Source organism: Typopeltis vanoorti, chromosome 14 (assembly GCF_054136105.1).
Source record: "Typopeltis vanoorti isolate ZY-2024b chromosome 14, IOZ_Tvanoo_1.0, whole genome shotgun sequence".
Taxonomy (NCBI): Eukaryota; Metazoa; Arthropoda; class Arachnida; order Uropygi; family Thelyphonidae; genus Typopeltis; species Typopeltis vanoorti.
The window spans coordinates 86,284,923-86,303,819 of NC_143562.1; the positions used below are offsets into that span (position 1 = coordinate 86,284,923).

The window sequence follows — 18,897 nt, forward strand, 5'->3', positions numbered from 1 at the left end:
ATTTTAATGCAATTATCCTATCACTTATGGGCCAAAATCCAAGTAAGGATTGTGTAATCTTATTTTTTAGTACAAATGTTACTCCATTCCTATGACTGTCTCCACACAAGTACATAATTAAATGGATCTTTCTGTTTATTTTTCCACTATTAGTCCATTCAATTTCACTGATACTAGCAATGTCAATTTTCAATGCTTCAAGTTCTTGTATAAGGTTATCTAACTTTCCAGCTTCATATAAGGTCCTTCCATTCCAAGTTGCAAGCCTTAAGAGAAGATTCTTGGTTTTCAGACATGAAGGATCAGGAGATACCCTCCCTGGAGGGTTTAAGGTATCTTCGTCATATGCTATTTTCATAATATCCGTCTCACGTTCCCAAGTGAGATGGACAAGAACCTCACCACGGAAGGTTACGTGGTGAGGTTCTTGTCTCTTCCACAGTGACTAGCCATACCTCTGTTTTGTCTCAGAGTGTGCCCAGACTATGTCACATAGTTTGCTGTCATGCCTTCATTACCATTGTCAAATTAAATTTTGGTCATCTGCTAACTCAGCCATTCCAGTCTTCAAGTGCAACAAGGAGGAGACACTCTCCTTCACTACAGCATAAAATGCTGATAGTGAGGCATGGTCCAATAATTTTTTATAAAAATTATTTTGTTTATATTTTTTTTATATATCTAAATATATTATTATTAGTATATATTAATTTTTTAATGATTATTTAAAGAATAATTTTTTATCTAATTAATGAATAATACATGTATTAAAATTTAAAATAAAAAAAAAATTATATTTACATAAAAATATTGATGGATAATGGCTTATACTCTAAAGAATATTTTTTTTTTTTTTTTAAAATTCAACATGAAAAACATGATGCATCCAATACAACAGTGCATCTTATAAGGCAAAAAATATGGTATGTATGTATGTATGTATGTATGTATGTATATATATATATATATATATATATATATCGCTCTATATAATGTTCCATTTACTCCATATAATTATAGTGTTTTGAAATTTTTTTTCTCTCAGCCCCATGTCACATGCCTTACCCAGATCTAAAAATGATCCTTGTCATATTCTCATGATTTCTCAACTATTTGTCATAAAGTGAAATCTGTATTTGGCATCAATCCAGCTTGTTCTTCTCCAAGTTTCTCTTCTCGAGTATGCGTGCATAAATCTTAGTAGCAAAATTCATTGCAATTCTCACATTCAGCCATATTCCTCTTTTTTTTTATAGATGGGAACTATGAGGACTCTACTTCGATCATCTGGAATTTGACCTTCTGACCAGTCCCTCTGATTTACAGAAGTGAAGTCACTGCAAAACTTTTAGGACCCCCACATTTCAACATATCTGGTTGAATATCATGTATTCCAGTTGCCTTTCCAGATTTCAGGATTTTGATAGCTTTTCCTAACTCCAGTATGCATCTTGTTTGCATTCTTGCTGAATATTTTTTTACTACTGTTCTGTCACTGCTTGTTTCGTTTAAGAAAACAAAAAGAATTAACAAAAAAGAAATTTAACATAAATTATTGTTTCATTTTTTTTAAGGCAATGAATCAAAATTTACATATTTAGAAAGATGAAAACAATCAACTTTTTCAAATAATTTCAATAAAGTATCAAAAACCTAACAATTAAATAAGAACATTTTCAAAATTTAGAATGTTATCAATAGAATAATATACCTCAGTTAAACTAAAAACTGGTGATATTCCTTGAATAGAAGTAATTGGCAATGAAAGGCCATCCAATTTTCTGAGATCTTTACAAAGTGAAGTGAAGGTATAAATAACTTCTTGCTGGGCTTCATCTCCTGACCCATATGGTGGCCATTCAGTGGGTAACTTAAGGCTAGTAATATGTAAGACACATTCCAGCTGACAACCAATATACTGAATTGAGGCTTCATCAATATTACAATGCCTACAAATGATAATGAAAATAAATTAAATTTTCAGATATACACAAGATAATAAGAAGTAGCAAAAGTTATATCACATCTAGATACATACATTGTTTTTATCAACTGACATCTTATCATCTTACCTCGTTGTCATCAAATTCCTGATATTTATCCTCGAGAGGATGACTATCATGTTTTTGGAAGCCAGGAACTGTTGAACAACAAGTGATGTGTGAGAGGGTGTGTTATCATGGCGGAGAATGCAGTCTTGTTCTTCTAGTTGTCTGAAGATTTGTGCTGAATGCTTTCCCTTGGCCACTTCAAAACCTTACATTAAAACTTGTCCTTGACAGTACTGACCAGGGGAGGGAAGGGAGGGAAAGAATTCCTTGCGGCCAATGCCTTAGATGCCAAAAAACATTGACTTACTTGTTGTTATTTTTCTGGCCACAGTGAATTTGGCAACTTCTCAAATATATGGCAAGTTTCTGAGATTGAAACAAAATTTGATGCAGATTCTTTGCTCCTTAAAACCCACCATTTTAGTTGGAAAAGAAAATTGCTAAACAACTAAAATGTGACATTACAAAAATGCAGCCACTTATAGCAGCAGATACTACAACTGGTTTGCATTCAGTATTCAAATTTCCTGAACTTTTTGGTAGCACTTCATATCACTATCAATACTGACATAGTCAATAAGGCTTTTCTAATTTTCTTTGTCTTCTCTTCATGTGAATTTGTGCACATCTTTATTTTGGAAAATTATGCTAGTAATGACTAGTCCATATAATGAGAAGAAAACCAGCAAAAACTTACTATTATTATTAGCTTTGCTGTTTTCAACAAATTTTCTCAAAGCTTTCCTGCATGCCTGGTGGGATTCATTTCGTACTCTGCTATTTAGATCTCCAAAAGGATCACTTTCCCTTTTCTTTATGACAAAAGAAAATGACTCAAAAAATTGTCCCACTTTTTCCTTAAGAGAAATTTCTGTGAGACCATAGGCACAAATAAGTTTCATTGTCCATTTACATATTTTGAAGTTTGTCCACATAACTCTACTTGAAATTGCTGTCTGATCAAGAAGTTTATTGTCATGTTTGGTGTTGAATGCTACTGCAACTCTTCCTTTCCTCGATCATTATTGCCTGAATATAACATCATATACTTATTGTTTAGTAAGATCTCGCATGTGATGCAAATTATGTCCATATGGAGTTGCTAATTTAATATGTGGTTTAAATGTGGTGCAAAGGTATTTTATTAGTACTCGGGCTATCTTTTCTGATGGACCTCAGGCATAAGGAAATAGGAATAATGGTGTTTTATTCTTGTGTGTTGGAGGAAGGGACTCTTTCTGCCAAAGATATTTAAGTTCTGTGGAATGAGATGCATCATTAGAAAAAATAGCCCCAGCTCTGTGTGTGTGTGTTAGAACACCATACTGTTGGGCTAAACAAAGAATGAGTTTAGCACTTCTGTACAAACAAACTGCCACTACTTATATAGAGCTTAACAAGTTAACCAGCACTATAATGGCTTTACATGAAGAACAATTGAATGTTTATAAATCCTGAACTGTGAACCATCCTATATCACATTTCTGAAGGTTTGGGAAAAAAAAAAAAAAAAAAAAAAAAAAAATTCTCAAAAGTTAAAATTTTGAAATCCTACAACCGCACCAGCATACCATGCTCTGATCACAACTATGACAAGTTTGCATGGTCATATATTTATCATCACAGGTGCTTACAAAAGAAATTCAGAATGCTCTCAGTCATAATCATAGTCATGTTACACCTAAGAAAGTTACAAAACTTAAAATTATAAGCATAGAACAAGGCATCTACAATCTTCAACAGCCAATAATGTGCATTTAGATATCGCTAACATCCTAAACAACTAAAATCACTAAAAAGTAACAAATCAATAATGAAACAGCTGCTTTAAAAGTTATCTAATTTAGGATCACACACAGACCTACACTTTTTACCATGTAGGCATTCGGAACCAAAATCCTACAGAATAGGTTGGTTACTCCTTATTCCTGAAGGTATCCTATGACTGTAGCCTGTGTGTTCATGGGGCCAGTTTGCCTGCTTGCAGGACGAAAAACTCTGCTGCCCAAGACCAACTAACTTGACTATGGCTGAGGAAGATCCTTGAGCTCCTCACATCTTCGACAGAAATCGAACCTAGGGCACTCCTTCCCCAGGCATATGGTTGCGACGCGCATAGCCACTAGGCTTACCGTGCAGACTTAAAAGTGATATAAGAATAAAAATATTGTGCTTATTACAGCTGATAAGGGTAATGCTATAGTTATAATCAATCAAGAGGATTACAACAAACAAATACAGGATCTCGTAGGTAACACTGTTATTACCAAATTACTGATTGAGATCCCATTATGTCTCAAAAGAAAAAAAATTCATAAATTATTGAAACAAGCGACTTCTTGGTGCAAAAAAACAATCAAACAAAATAAAACCTATTCTTGTTAAACCGCACTGCATTTATGGGGTATCTAAACTACTCAATTCTAATATTCCCCTATGCCCTATAGTTGATAGCACAGACAGTTATAAACTCTCAACAGTTAACTAAGTGTTGCTCCCCGCCCCCCCCCTCTTACTTGCAACTCCTCTACTTTTATAAAAAAATTTGTCAATTTCAAATCACTAGCTAGAAATCACATTCTTAAAAATTCTGACATAATGGTTAGTTTTGATGTCACTAATAGACATTGAATTTAATACAGTCCTATATCCTCCTGATATCTTTGGAATTATTCAAGTTTACCATGCATGCAGGTTACTTTACATGGCAAGGAAAAAATCTACAAATAGACTAATGGTACTGCTATAGGTTCCCCCCCCTCTCCCTCCCTTTAGCTTTTATATGAAACACTTCGAAAACAAAATACTTACCACAGCTACATACAAGCCTTCAGTGTGGTTATGCTATGTTGTTGTGTCTGTCATTTGGCCCCATGGACCTTGGATTCTTTTGTTACTTACCTAAATAGCCAACACCTCAAAATTCACTTCACAGTAGAAAAAGAATCAAATAACTGTTTGCCTTTTCTTGACACATTAGTCACCCCAATTTCAGATGGTTCACTATCTTTTTCTATTTAGAGAAAGCCAACACACATGCACGCACGCGCGCGCGCGCGCACACGCACACACACACACACACACACACACACAGGAAGATATCTACATAAATAATCACATCAGCATCTACTCCAACAGCATGGTATTCTAAAAACACACACACAGAGCTAGGGTTATCTGTTCTAATGATGCAGCTCTTTCACAGAACACAAATATCTTTGCCAATATTTTCCTGGCTAATGGCTACAGTTTCTACAAAAGAGATAAGATACTACATGGCCCTCTTACTTTCCCCTCCTCCAACACACAAGAACAAAAGAGCACTATTCCTATTCCCTATGTCTGAGGTACATCAGAAAAGATAGCCCAAGTACTAATAAAGTAGCTTTGCACCACATTCAAACCACATGTTAAATTAGCAACAGAAGCCCTAAACAAAAGCTGAGAACAACACAACATCACATGGAGAGAAGTATGCTAAAAATTAAGAGATAACATTAAGAGATAGGAAGACAAATACCTGGATAAGATCTCAAACAGGTGTCACAGATATTGTAAAATACATTAAATAGGCTAAGTGAAGATGGGCTGGCCATATTGCCAGATGCAATGATGGGAGATGGACTAGAAAAACAACAGAGTGGAGACCAATGAATGGAGCAAGACAAAGAGGAAAACCAAGAAGAAAGTGGAGGGATAAACTGTAACAAGGAGTGAGATGAATGGGAGAGGCAGAAAACCACGAGGAGACCTCCGTCCAGCAGTGGACAGAACCAAAAGGTTGAAGAAGAAGTAGAAGATCTGCTACCTTGAGGATAAATTCCGTCCCCCAGCATATCCTGAAATGTATAAAGTTCCATGTGATTTGGCCTACCACGGACAGACAGGAAGATCTGTTTACATCTGCCTAGGAAAACACAAAAAATACATTTCCCACCATTATTATGGCAAGTCTGGATTGACAGATTAAGCCTTCACACAGGATTACATGGGAGAAAACCAGTGTGCTATGTAGAAGTTGTTACAGGTCAGAAAGATTATTTTTAGAGTTAGTCACAGCTATGGAACATTTTCCTGGCCTGAACAAGTATGGCTGCATTAAGTTGCTAAAATTTTGAGAGACTATTTTAAGATCGACTCCTACATAGCTGTAATACTTCTTTTTTACAGCATTAGAGGGTGCCAAATTAGGAGTTTAGATCTTTTGTCCATTACAATTTGAATTGTTTCACTTACTCATGGTCAGTGTTAACTGTAAGATGTAGTGTGCTCTCAAGATGCTGGTTTTAAATACAGCAAAATATAAGCCATTTAATAAACATCTTTTTTTATATAATTTAGTTCATTTGGTGTAGTAATACAATTAAAAATAAATTATGAATAACGTTCAACACCTAAGCTTGTATGTTAGATTAAAAGATGAATACATACTTGTTCTTTCCATAATTTGCTGGTTCTTGTATCATTCCTAAAACCTGCCAATTCTTCTGGCATTTTTCATCCATACATGGTTCCAGTCTGTTTTTATGATTACTTTCAACATACCTTTACTTTCATGTGAAATTAATGGAATAGTTATATAAATTAAGTTTAAGGGAGATGGTAAATCCCATATTATTCTACAGCTGGGTACAAAATCCTAGAGTTTCATGCCGAAAAACTATCGGCAAGCCCAAGTGTAAGCAATCACTTGGGTAGTACAACACCAGGGCAACTCGGAGCAAGCTCCGTCACTATCCTCAATATTCTCTCATAATGTAAAATGCAGCTCCTAGGAGATGTATTACTGTTTTACATTATGAGAAGAGGTCACTACCCAGACTGGTTTCAACCCTTTTTGAGGTCTTATCAGTGATACTCATACTCACTGATGAGACCTCAAAAGGGGTTGAAACCAGTCTGGGTAGTGACCTCTTCTCATAATGTAAAACAGTAATACATCTCCTAGGAGCTGCATTTTACATTATGAGAGAATATTAACGATAGTGACGGAGCTTGCTCCACCTTTGCTCCGAGTTGCCCTGGTGTTGTACTACCCAAGTGATTACTTACACTTGGGCTTGCCGATAGTTTTTCGGCATGAAACTCTAGGATTTCGATCCGAGTTTCGTACCCAGCTGTAGAATAATATAGCCTTTTGGCTTGTTATTGTAGGAATAGTTATATAGTTTTTTATTATATAATTATATAATCTGAAATTATAGTACTTGGATTTAATTTATTTTTATTTGAATCAGAATAAATACTGGTGTTTCCCACTCTCTAGGCTAGGGATAGGCAACCTTTTTAAGCGTGCATACCAAAATCGCCAAATCTTTGGTGCAAAATTTTCTCACGTGCCAACCGAAATTTTGGGGAACATATTATTTAGTGTCTTTTAAGTATTGGGAGAACCTTTTCTAATAAACAAAAATCACACTAGAATGGCAAAATCAAAGAATATTGTAAGAGTGATTATTGTAAGTCATCTAAGATTGAATTAATGTATAAATTAGTGATGGAATTTTTACTTATAAGTCCTTCTAGCTGTTGATAGCATGCATATTTTTTATTTGCCTTTAAGTGTAATTCTAGCTCCCATATACAGCCACACAATTTAAAGACACAATTTTTAAGATCAGAAAAGAGTAAACAATAATTCTGAATTTTTTATTTATTTATTATTTTTTTTTATAACAATCAATTAGAAATAAGTTTTTTTCAAGTTTTTTCAATATGTTATAATGCACAATCTCATAATTGTTTTACTTGGCTAAAGCACACTAAATGGAAATAAAATTAAAGATATTATTTTATTAATTGTTATTCCCTTACAAGTAATACATAAAAATTATAGATAAAATAAAATGTTATTTTACCTAAATAATATATTAAACAGAAGTTAATCTTTACCATTTTTTAGCAGAAAACATCAAATCAAAACTAGAGAAAGAAAAATAGTGGACGTTTTTTTTTTTTTATTTAGAATGAATGAGGCTTTTGCTGCTGAATCACTGATGACAGATAATTTATATCAGGTTTATATTTTGTAACCTTTAGAGACATGCATGTGCTACTAGTTTCATCTGTAAGGCTACTCCTATTACAAGACTTAACGAAGTTCAACACTGAGAACAACGATTCACAAGAATATGTAGATGCAAAAATAGATAGTAATGCTGTTGAAAGGGTTTTTAAGCATACAAAAGTTTCTGGAATAGTATTCCAAGCCCTCAGTACCTCGTTTTCTGCATTTCTCTCTGTTACTCCTGTCTCTAATTGCTCCTTTTCAATATTTTCCAAGTCAACTCTGAGGTCCACAAATTTCTGCCTCAAAATTGAGCTATTTTGAAAATCATCCATATTTATCCACGAAAACATTTGCAAGTTTAATTCATTTAGTTTTATAGTGTATGGAAACTTAATGAATTTTGTAGTCTCTTCTAATTCTCTGAACTTAACAAATCTTAGAGAGAACTGACAGTTGACACAATAATAATTAAAAATAGCTTTTGATGACATTGGCGGTTGGTTGTTCTGTCATCCTTTTGGAGATCACTGATTTATTTCTTTAGGTTTAGAAAATATCTAAATCTCTCACTGTCTACATTCCTCTTAAAAACTCCTAGTTTCATTTCAAATGCCTTTATGTCATCAAACATGACATCAAGAATCTTACCAGAGCCATGTAGTTTAAGATTCAAGTCATTTAAATGTTTGCAAAAATCTGCAAAAAACATCAGTTTACAAACCCACATGATATCATACATTTCTTTAGAGGACATTTGTTGATTATTCAAAAAGAGATTTATCTCATCCAGGCATTCAACAAATCATTTCAGAACAAGATCTCGACTAAGCCAATGAACATTGTTGTACATTATTGGTCCTTTGTACACCGAATCCACCTCATTCAATAGATTCTGAAATTGTCTTTTATTCAAAGCACATGCAGAAATGTAATTAACAACCTTGGTTACTGTTTGCATCACTTCTTGAAGTTCCTTTAGGTTAAGATGTTGGATAATTAAATGTATTTATTTATTTAATTATTTTTAAGGTGAGCCCTGGGTTGCATTCCAGAAAAAAGTTGTTGGTGCGCCACATTTGGCGCATGTGCCAAGGGTTCCCCACCTCTGCTCTAGGCCATTCAAATCTGTTGTTAATATTATTATTAATTCATTAATAATTAAAGTCTGGATCCTGAAATGTTATTATCACATCAAGTACTCATGTTATTGTTTCTTCTATCACAGGTTGCATTAAGTAAAGTTTCCAGCAAACTCAAGAAACTATTTTCTCTACTAGAATATGCTCTTTACAGTCAGTAGCACTATACTGAAAATTGCTACATTGATGTAATGATAAAAATAGTTACAATACAATAACACTTTATTAAGAAAAATATTTGTTCATTGTATACATACAGATTCAGCTAAGTTTCACAAATATTGTCAATGCAAACAGATGAAAAGAGATAAATTAGAACAAACTGAAATCTAAGTATGAGTGACAATGCATGATATTAACTGCAGAAGAAAAACTCCATTTATAACTATTAGAATTCAAAGAAATAAATTTTAAATAATAATAACAATTAATTCATTATACACAGGAATGAGGAGTATTACTTTGGATAATTTTCAAAAATTGAGAAAGTTTAAGACAGCTATTTTTGTTGAGATTCTGTCTATGGATATAGACTTGACAAATTTCTTTACATAGTTGTACAAGTAAAAAATAACTTTTCTGTTGAACTTTAGTTTCATTCCAATGAACTCTATGCCTAGATGATAAGTTATGGCTATCCAAACTAGACTTATCAGACTCATGAAGTAGAATATAATGCTGATGTTCGTCTTGATGAATCTGAGTTGAACAACCTATCTGCACATAATAACAAAGACTGCATGGGTACAGGATTCTCTAAACTCCAGGATGAGAAAATAGAGAATATTTATCTTTTAGAGAATTTAATTCCCAAACCGGATGGAAAAAAATTTAAAGGCTGATTTGGGATAAGAATTCTTGCAATTCTTTCTGATGCTCCTTTTTCATATGGAATGGAAATTCTAAAAACTGCTTCTAGAGGAGGAGGAGGAATTGGATGATGGCCATAATTTTGGTGTTGTATCCATAAGATATAACTGTAGCTTTGATAAAGGACAGTTCTTTATTTAAAAGAGAACCAGTAGAGCAGAGTTTATGTGCACAATGTGCAGACTTAAATTTTAATAATGCCATAATTCTGATGATACAATACAGCATTAATGTATTTTTAGTATGAGTTTGTTTCTATATACAGGGAGCCACAGACTACCATTAGGTTGTCATAAGATTAGAATATTCAGAAATGGAAAATAACTGTTTTTTTTACTTCTAAGGATAAATTTAATTCTGGATTTACTGAATTAATTTTCTCCAGAAATTCATAAGCTCCAACAAGGAAAAGTTCTACACAGCAAATACATCATAACAACATCTATGCCAAATAGAATACTTAAGATTAAAAACATTTAGAATATGTTGTTCAAAATGTTCCATATAATAATTTGATATAGTTGGAGAAATGGGAGATCCCACTGCAGTTCCTGTGATCTGCTTGTAAAGCATGTTTTTGACAAGAAAAATAACCTGCATTTATGACAAAGTCTAATAATTTTACAATATCAGGAGGAAATCATTATGCAATAATTCTATTGTATCAGCAAGACGGATGTTTGTGAAGAGCAAAGCTACATTAAAACTAATTAAGAGATCTGTTGGCCATAAAGCTCTTCCTGAAACTTTATTCTTGAAATCTAAATTTTTAAAGAAGGAAGATGAATTCGCAGTAAATGAGGAAAGAAGCCTAGACAGATGTTTAGAGAGATTATAGGTCAGATAACCTATACAATTAACAATCAGTTTTAAAGAAACATTTTCTTTATTATGAATCTTAGGAGGAAGAACATAAAGTTGGAGAGGTCTAGCATGATGAACTCTTAACTTTTTGATACTTTATCTCAAGACTGAACTTTATCCAGAAGATTATTAAGTTTGCTTGTCTATGATTGAATCAAATCTCTGAAGATACATCTATGATATACATCTTGTATATGTGGAATGATCCCAAAGTAGAAGATAACTTTTCTAAAATACTTATTTTTATCATGAACTACAACTGCATGCCCTTTGTCATCTTTGGTCATGACTACGTTCTTATTGTGTTTTAGATATGATAGAGCTAAAACTTCATTTTTACAGATTGCTATTATTATTATTATTATTATTATTTGACACCTCCAGGGAGTCCAAAGACTCATCGAGGGAGAGTGTGCCAACAGCATCGAACGATTGGCCCCCTTCCAACTACTAACCGCGCTCAAACTTACTTAACTGAGCCATTAGTAGCAGAGGCTCTACCAATCGACCAACCCTTGCCGGCAAGGAGGTACAGATTTGTTACAAGGAGGTACAGATTTAAACAGAATATGTGCTGCTCAAAAAATGAATTTCACTAGCAACAGAATAAGGGATGGTATAAAGGCATTTACAAAACATGAAATCCATGAATGAAATGGTTTTTTGGAGCTACAGTATAATTTAACCATTTTCACAACACAGAGATTTCTTGGCTAGATAAAGGACAGTCTGAAATATTCACACAATTCTTTCTGTGTCAGTGTGGGCTTTAAGGTGCTGATTCTTCTTGTTTAAAGTAATCGAAACTTTTAAATATGATACTGTTTAACTGTCAAAAAAACTCTGCTCAGAAGAAAGAGTTTAAATTAAAAAATTTCAGGAACACTGGGATTATACTGACTTGTGTTAAGTTTAAAATAAAATGTCACTCATTTAAAGATTTTTGTATATACAAATTAGCTTTGCATCATAGGTAGGCTGCTGATTAGTGCATGAGAATGAACTGGTTAGTAATGAATCTGGAGGCTTTCCGATTGGCTAGTTCCAAATCCTGCTGCCACTTACTAGTAGTAGTACTACTACTACTAGTACCATAGTTGCAGGGGAAACTTGAGGCCATGCAGAGACTGGAGACTGGGCTCCTTCTTTGTGGGAGATGTGTTTTTGTGGGACAGTGACACCTGATTGCATTCCCCCATTCTTTATTATCTCTCCTTTTCACATAGAATGGATTACTCAAAGAAATCCAATTACATAGCAGATCATAAAATTTCGCCCATAAAAAGCAATTTTAAAAAAAAATCATAGAAAACAACAAAAATCTAACCAAAAATAAATAGATAAAAAAAAAAAATTTTTAAATTAACATTCATTCTTACCAAAAACAAATCTGGATCCACTTCACCACCATAAATGATGTGTACCATCATTACAGTCATCTAAACCAGAATTGCTATTCCTAACAGAATTCTTAATGTCAGCTGGCAAACTCAACAACCACTGCCCAAACTAGACATTACATAGTTCCTTCTGCAACAATGGTGGCATTTGTGCATACATCAGAACCAGCATTCCATGTCAGAGAATACAAAACCTTGAATCCTCCATGTTTGATCTGCTTTGGCTCAAAATTTCTTTATCAAAGCAACCTATCACATTCATTTGTGTGTCTATTACTCCTCAAACTCTGATAACCACTCTGATCTCTTCAACCATCTCTCTAAAACTTCATTTTCTGCAGTTAAAACACTGTAATAGTGAGGTCATCCTTCAAGTAGATTTCAACATCCACAACTCAAACTGGCATCCCTTCTCCACATTCACTGACCAAGAAAGCAGGGATACCTGGGTATTTGCCATCAGCAATGATCTATTATAGATAATCAATTTCCCTACCAGAATATCTGACAACCCCTCCAATTTGCCAATACATCTGATCTCTTCTTAACAAGCTCCCCTTCAAAATAAACTGTGAATGTCATCAGTTCTTCTCTCAGTAACTCAGACCACAAAGTCATAAAAGTCTCCTTTGCTATGAAACAAACTTCACCCAATAATTCTCATTCTCATGTCCTTTGGCACGACAAGGATGCAAAATGGGATGATCTCTGTGACTCTACTTCTCTTCCTCATGGTTTGATTACTGCTTCTCTTGATCCAAATACTTGCTCAGATTGAATAACAGAAACCACAGGAATGAAGGCCTTCATTCCTCATTCCACCCAAAATCCCTAGCCACCATCCAAGCCTTGGTTCTTGAAAAACTGTGCCAATGCAGTACAAGAAAAAAAGAACTAGGCTACCATGAGTGGATCAAGACCAAAACTCCAGCTGCTCACTCTGCCTATATATCAGCTTACAACAGCTGTAAAAGAACTATCAACAAATCCAAATCTGATTTCAAAAGGCCCAAATGTTGCAAACTTGCCTCCTGTCCAAATGACAGTTGTGCTTTCATGGTCTCTTGCCAAAGCCACTGGGCACAACTTTTGTCCACCAATGTTTCCTTCACTCTCACATCCAGATGGTACCATAGCCACCTCATCCAAAGACAAGGCTGACTTAATGGCATCACTCTTCTCTTCTAATTCTGCATTGATAACCAGGCCAAAGCGGTTCCCACCTTACTTCAAACCGCTTGCTTCATGTCACCCATAGTTTTCTGCCATAAAGAAATCCAAAGAATCCTGAATAACCTGAACAAAAACAAGACATCATCTGGTGCTGATGGCATTCCACCTACTCTGTCTTAGACCTAAAATCTATCCTATTGCCTCTTCAATCTACCTCTAGAGCATAGAAAAAGGCCCACATCCAGCCTATTCCAAAGAAAAGAGAAAAGGATAAAATCAGCCAACAAACTACCATCTAATTGCTGTCACTTCTGTTCACTCTAAAACTATGGAGCAGGTTATCGATAGCCAACTTCTGCACCACCTGGAGATGCACCAACTAATCAATAACCAGTAATGTGGATTTCACTACTACTACTCTCGATCCACTTCTAGACTTAAGCAATGGAAAAATTTGGAGAAACTCATGTAGTCACTCTTGACATTTCAAAAACATTTGATCACGTATGGCATGAGGGCTTATTTAGCAAAATGCCATTCTATGGTCTGCCTTTCACCCTCTGTATATGAATTGCCAACTTTCACTGGTCACTCACTATGAGTAGGGATGGATGGTACTGTCTCCTCAGATTTCCCCATTTATGGCAGAATACCTAAGGGATCTGTGCTCTGGATCATGTTGGAGGTTTAATGAAGTATGAACAGCACTGGGAAAGGATTAAAAGCTATTTAAATTCTTCTAGTTCAGAGACAGCTTCAGGGAGTACAAGTTAACACTTGTAACATAGACAAACAAAGACAACATAACACAATACTAAATGAAACATGTAGATATAACACTAGACTCCTATCTAGATCTCTGGGGATTAATGTTTTCCATATTTTGGAAAGTTTCCTGGATCCATATTTATTTAAACTTGGCTAATTTCTGAGGGCAGCTGCAGATTCTAAAAACAGTCTTATATTTTCAAAATTTGCTGTGATGGAGCATGGTGGTTTTTTTTTTCATTTGATCTGAGAGTAGTATCTAATGCATAGTTTGCAAGATCAGACTGATCACAGTCATAATTGCAAATATATTTTTTGTGTTCATCTATGTGAATGGTGGCTGATCTACCTATCTGTCCAGAAACTGAGAGAGAAGGTAGCTGATCTTTAGTGGAACAGATAAGGATAACTAGTTTCTGGTGGGGCTTAAAAGCCATGAGGAGCTGTGTGTATTCTTAAGGATGCAGCTATGTTTTCAGATGTACTGTAAACATAGGAGATTGTTGTGGATTGGGGAAAGGTTGATTATTTTTTAATTCTGTAGGAAATGAAGCCATTGAACTGGAATGTGTTATGCACATGGTTGAGAACTGTTGAACGGGAGACTTCACTGGAACAAAGACAGTAGACTCTATTATTATTATTATTATTTATTTTATTTGAAGAATGTATCTTGGATAATTTCTGTATGAGGTACAAGTTACAGCAAAGGAAAGTTAAACCCAGGAAGATCCTTCAGAATAAAACTACATTTTATTAGGCTACTTTATAGCAGTTGCAAGACATGAAAAATAAATTAATCCAATACAGAAATGGCACAGATTCCACCTCATCCCTACTGAGGAAAAGAGACAAACTGATCTGACAAACATAGCAGCTTATGTTACTTGGCTGCAATAGTCTACTACACCTAATTTATTAAGAGAAGGCTGATGAAATATATATACATACATATTAGAGTTACCAAGTAATTTTATAAGCTTGGTTATTTAACTCCTAATCCCAAGTATGCAAACAATTAAGTTTGCACCTGAAACATAGTTCAAGTCTAAAGATGGTACAACACCAGGGCAACTCACTGTAAAGGTGGGTAAAGCTCTGATCACTATTCTTGGTATTTTCCCATAATGTAAAGCACATCTCACTAAAAGATGTATACTGCAATACATTATGGGTGGGGTCACTACCAAGACCGGTTTCAACCTTTTTTGAGGTCTCCTCAGTGAGTAGCTAGACCTGTACAAGGTTTAGTAATACAGAGCTTTATCAACTTTACCTATAGAAGTTGCTACAAGGTGTTTTTATTTTTAATAAGAATCTCTGGAGGAGATATAGATGTAATTAATTTTTTAACTTGGGGATACTGTATATTAGGGTTATCAAGTAATTTTATAAGCTTGGTTATTTAACTCCTAATCCCAAGTATGCAAACAATTAAGTTTGCACCTGAAACATATCCACCTTTACAATGAGATGCCCTGGTGTTGTACCATCTTTAGACTTGAACTATGTCACAAACTTAATTGTTTGCATACTTGGGATTAGGAATTAAATAACCAAGCTTATAAAATTACTTGGTAACCCTAATATACAGTATCCCCAAGTTAAAAAATTAATTACATATATATATATATATATTTTTTTTTTAAATGCACCCATTAACATTTAATAAACCAGCTATAATGTGGTTAATCCACATGATGCTGGTTCCTAGCCCAGGTAAATAGGTGAGGGTTGAGCGAAGGGCTAGCAATCCATCATCATATAAAAGTGCTTTGCTATAGAAACCAGGATCACAGAAATATCTGATCAAAATGTTATACTAAACTTTTGAGAATGACATTCCCTAGCAAAAGCTCTTATGAAAAAACTAGGAGATTGAGGAATACAACAGAAAATTTGGACAAGACACAAAAGCCAAAAGAGAGAGAGAGAGAGAGAGAGAGAAACTATTTGGAGCCAAAAAAAACTATTTGGATGTTGGAATGTGAAGATTTTGTATGACACATCGAAAGCAGTTATAGCCAAAGAAATGAAAGACTAGAAAATTGAAATATTGGGAGTAAGTGAGACAAGATGGAATGGACAAGGATTGATCCAGTTGAGTTCAGGAGAAACATGAGGATAGTACACATGCAAAAGGAGTGACAATAACGATGCATAAGAGCGAGATTTAACTCAAGATTCTATAAAGTGACAATTATGAATGCATATGCACCAAATAATAATGTAGATGAAAAAAAAAATGAATTTTATGATATATTACAAAAAACAATAGATGACACAAATCCTAGAGATATAATTATAGTAATGGGGAATCTAAATTCTAAAATAGGAAATGATCATACAGGTAGAGAAATGATAATGGGAAAAGAAGGTATGGGAAATATAAATGAAAATGGAGAGATGCTACTGGATTTCTGCATGGCAAATGAATGAGTAATAGGAGGATCCATCTGTATAAGCATCTGCTTCTCTCATTGCTCTCCAAAGATTTTTTTAGTAATAGGAGAAATTAAAATAAGATTAATGAACACAAAAAAAGTAATAGGCAAAAATAGAATATATGTCATAAATGAACTAAAAAGATATGGAAACTAAAAGAAAATATGCAGTAGAGACTAAAAACAGATATGAAGTTCTTACTCAGACCAGATAGAACCAACATGAAAATTCAGAAGCATAGAAGAAATATGGACAGGTATTAAAAACATATACCATGAAGCCACAGAAAAAATACTAGGAGTGCATAGAAGAAAAGACAAAGAATGAATATCTTTTCACATAAAACTCAAAATTGAAGAAAGAAAAGAAATTAAGAAAAAAATAACACATGAAAAGAATAACGTCGACTTACAAGAGAAGTACAAAGAAAGAAATAAGGAGATTAAGAAAAATGCAAGAAAAGATAAAAGAGTTTATTGAAAACCTACTAAATGAGGCAGAAATTGTAGCTAATAGAGATGACACTAAAACATTATATAAGATTATAAGAACAATGACAGGCAAGAAAAGAAGAGGAGATATTATTAAAGACATACAAGGAAATAAAATAAACAATAATAATAAAAAAATAGAAAGATGGGTAGAATCTCTTTAATCATTATCTCTTCAAAGAAATAATGAATAGAGAAAAACTTGAAAATGAAATTGAAATAGCAGAAAGAAAAGGAAAATATTAAAAAGACACCAAAGAAATACAAAAAAAAAAAAAAAAAAGTGAAATATAAAAAGTACTAGAAGAATGTAAAAATAGAAAAGCAGCTGGTATAGATGGTACACCAAATGAACTATTAAAAGCAGATATAGATTTAACAGTGAATATACTCTATCCATTTCTTAACCAAATATGAATGCAGGATGAATGAAATATTGGGTTACTGATCAAAATTCCAAAAAAAAAAAAAAAAAAGAGATCTAACTGATTGTGATAATTGGAGAGGAATATTGTTATTAAACACAACAACTAAAATACTAACAAGAATAATATTAGAAAGAATAAAAAAAAGAAATAAACCAAAAGCTAAGAAAAATATAAGCAGGATTTAGATCAAACAGCAACACTAAGAATAATAATAGAACAGTCAATAGAATGGCAGTCAAATTTTTATATCAACTTTGTTGATTTCGAAAACACTTTTGACAGAGAAGCAATATGGTAATTAATAGTGTATTATGGAATGCCATGTAAAATTATCAACACAGTTAAAAAAATTTATGAAAAATATAAAATACAAATTACACAAAATGGAGAACTTTCAGAAAAGTGTGACATCAAAACAGGAGTCAGACAAGGCTGCATTCTCTCCCCAACAATATTTCTTATTGTTGTAAAGAAATGCCATGAAAAACATACAAGGAATACAATGGAATTTAATAGAACAGCTACATTACCTGGATCAGATGATATATGTTTACTAGCACACACACAAAAAGGTTGCTTTGATCTCCATATGTTAAACATGTTAAAAATTATAAACAAAACAATGAAACTGAATGAAGAAGCCCTGACTGTTGAATTAAGAATAAATAAAATGAAAACAAAAATAATGAAAATAAAGTAATAAACAAGAAGACTTTTACTTGATGGTAAAATTTTAGAAACAGTGGAGAGCTTTAACCCTGCAGAGGTTGTGGTCGAAAAAATTACAGCGTAGGTCGCATGTATCTGAGAGATACATTCATTACTAGTATGTGCTAAAATGTGATAAAACCTGAAAAAAAAAAAAAAAAAAAAAAAAAAAAAAAAAAAAAACACTGCAAATATAATATATGATGGTTTATTTACTTTCAGTTTCACAAAACTAAACCAATACTATACTGACATCAGACTTTGCGGTATCTCTCAGATACAATTTACTATCAAATATCACTTTCACTTTCGACTCTATCATTCTCATCATCGGATTCAAATAACAAAATCACTGAATCTCTTCAACATCTGATGGATTATCCAATCGATATATTTTTTCAGCCATTTTCAAGGGTAAATAATAAAAATAAATAAATAAAAAAAAAACTAAACTAATACTATAAAATACAACTAAACTAAACAAATACTATACTGACATCAGAGGTCGTGGTATCTCTCAGATACAATTTACTATAAAATATCACACCCC

At 33.5% G+C, this 18,897-nt stretch overlaps 1 protein-coding gene across 1 annotated transcript in view; it reads right to left on the minus strand.

Moving 5' to 3' along the window:
• Positions 1 to 18,897, minus strand: part of Mat89Ba (nucleolar protein 6 Mat89Ba) — a 329,267-nt gene that overhangs the window by 133,132 nt on the left and 177,238 nt on the right. The window contains exon 14 of the mRNA XM_090403430.1: positions 1,712 to 1,949. Within this exon, the coding sequence (XP_090259556.1) occupies positions 1,712 to 1,949 (238 nt within the window). The remainder of the gene's footprint in view (positions 1 to 1,711; positions 1,950 to 18,897) is intronic.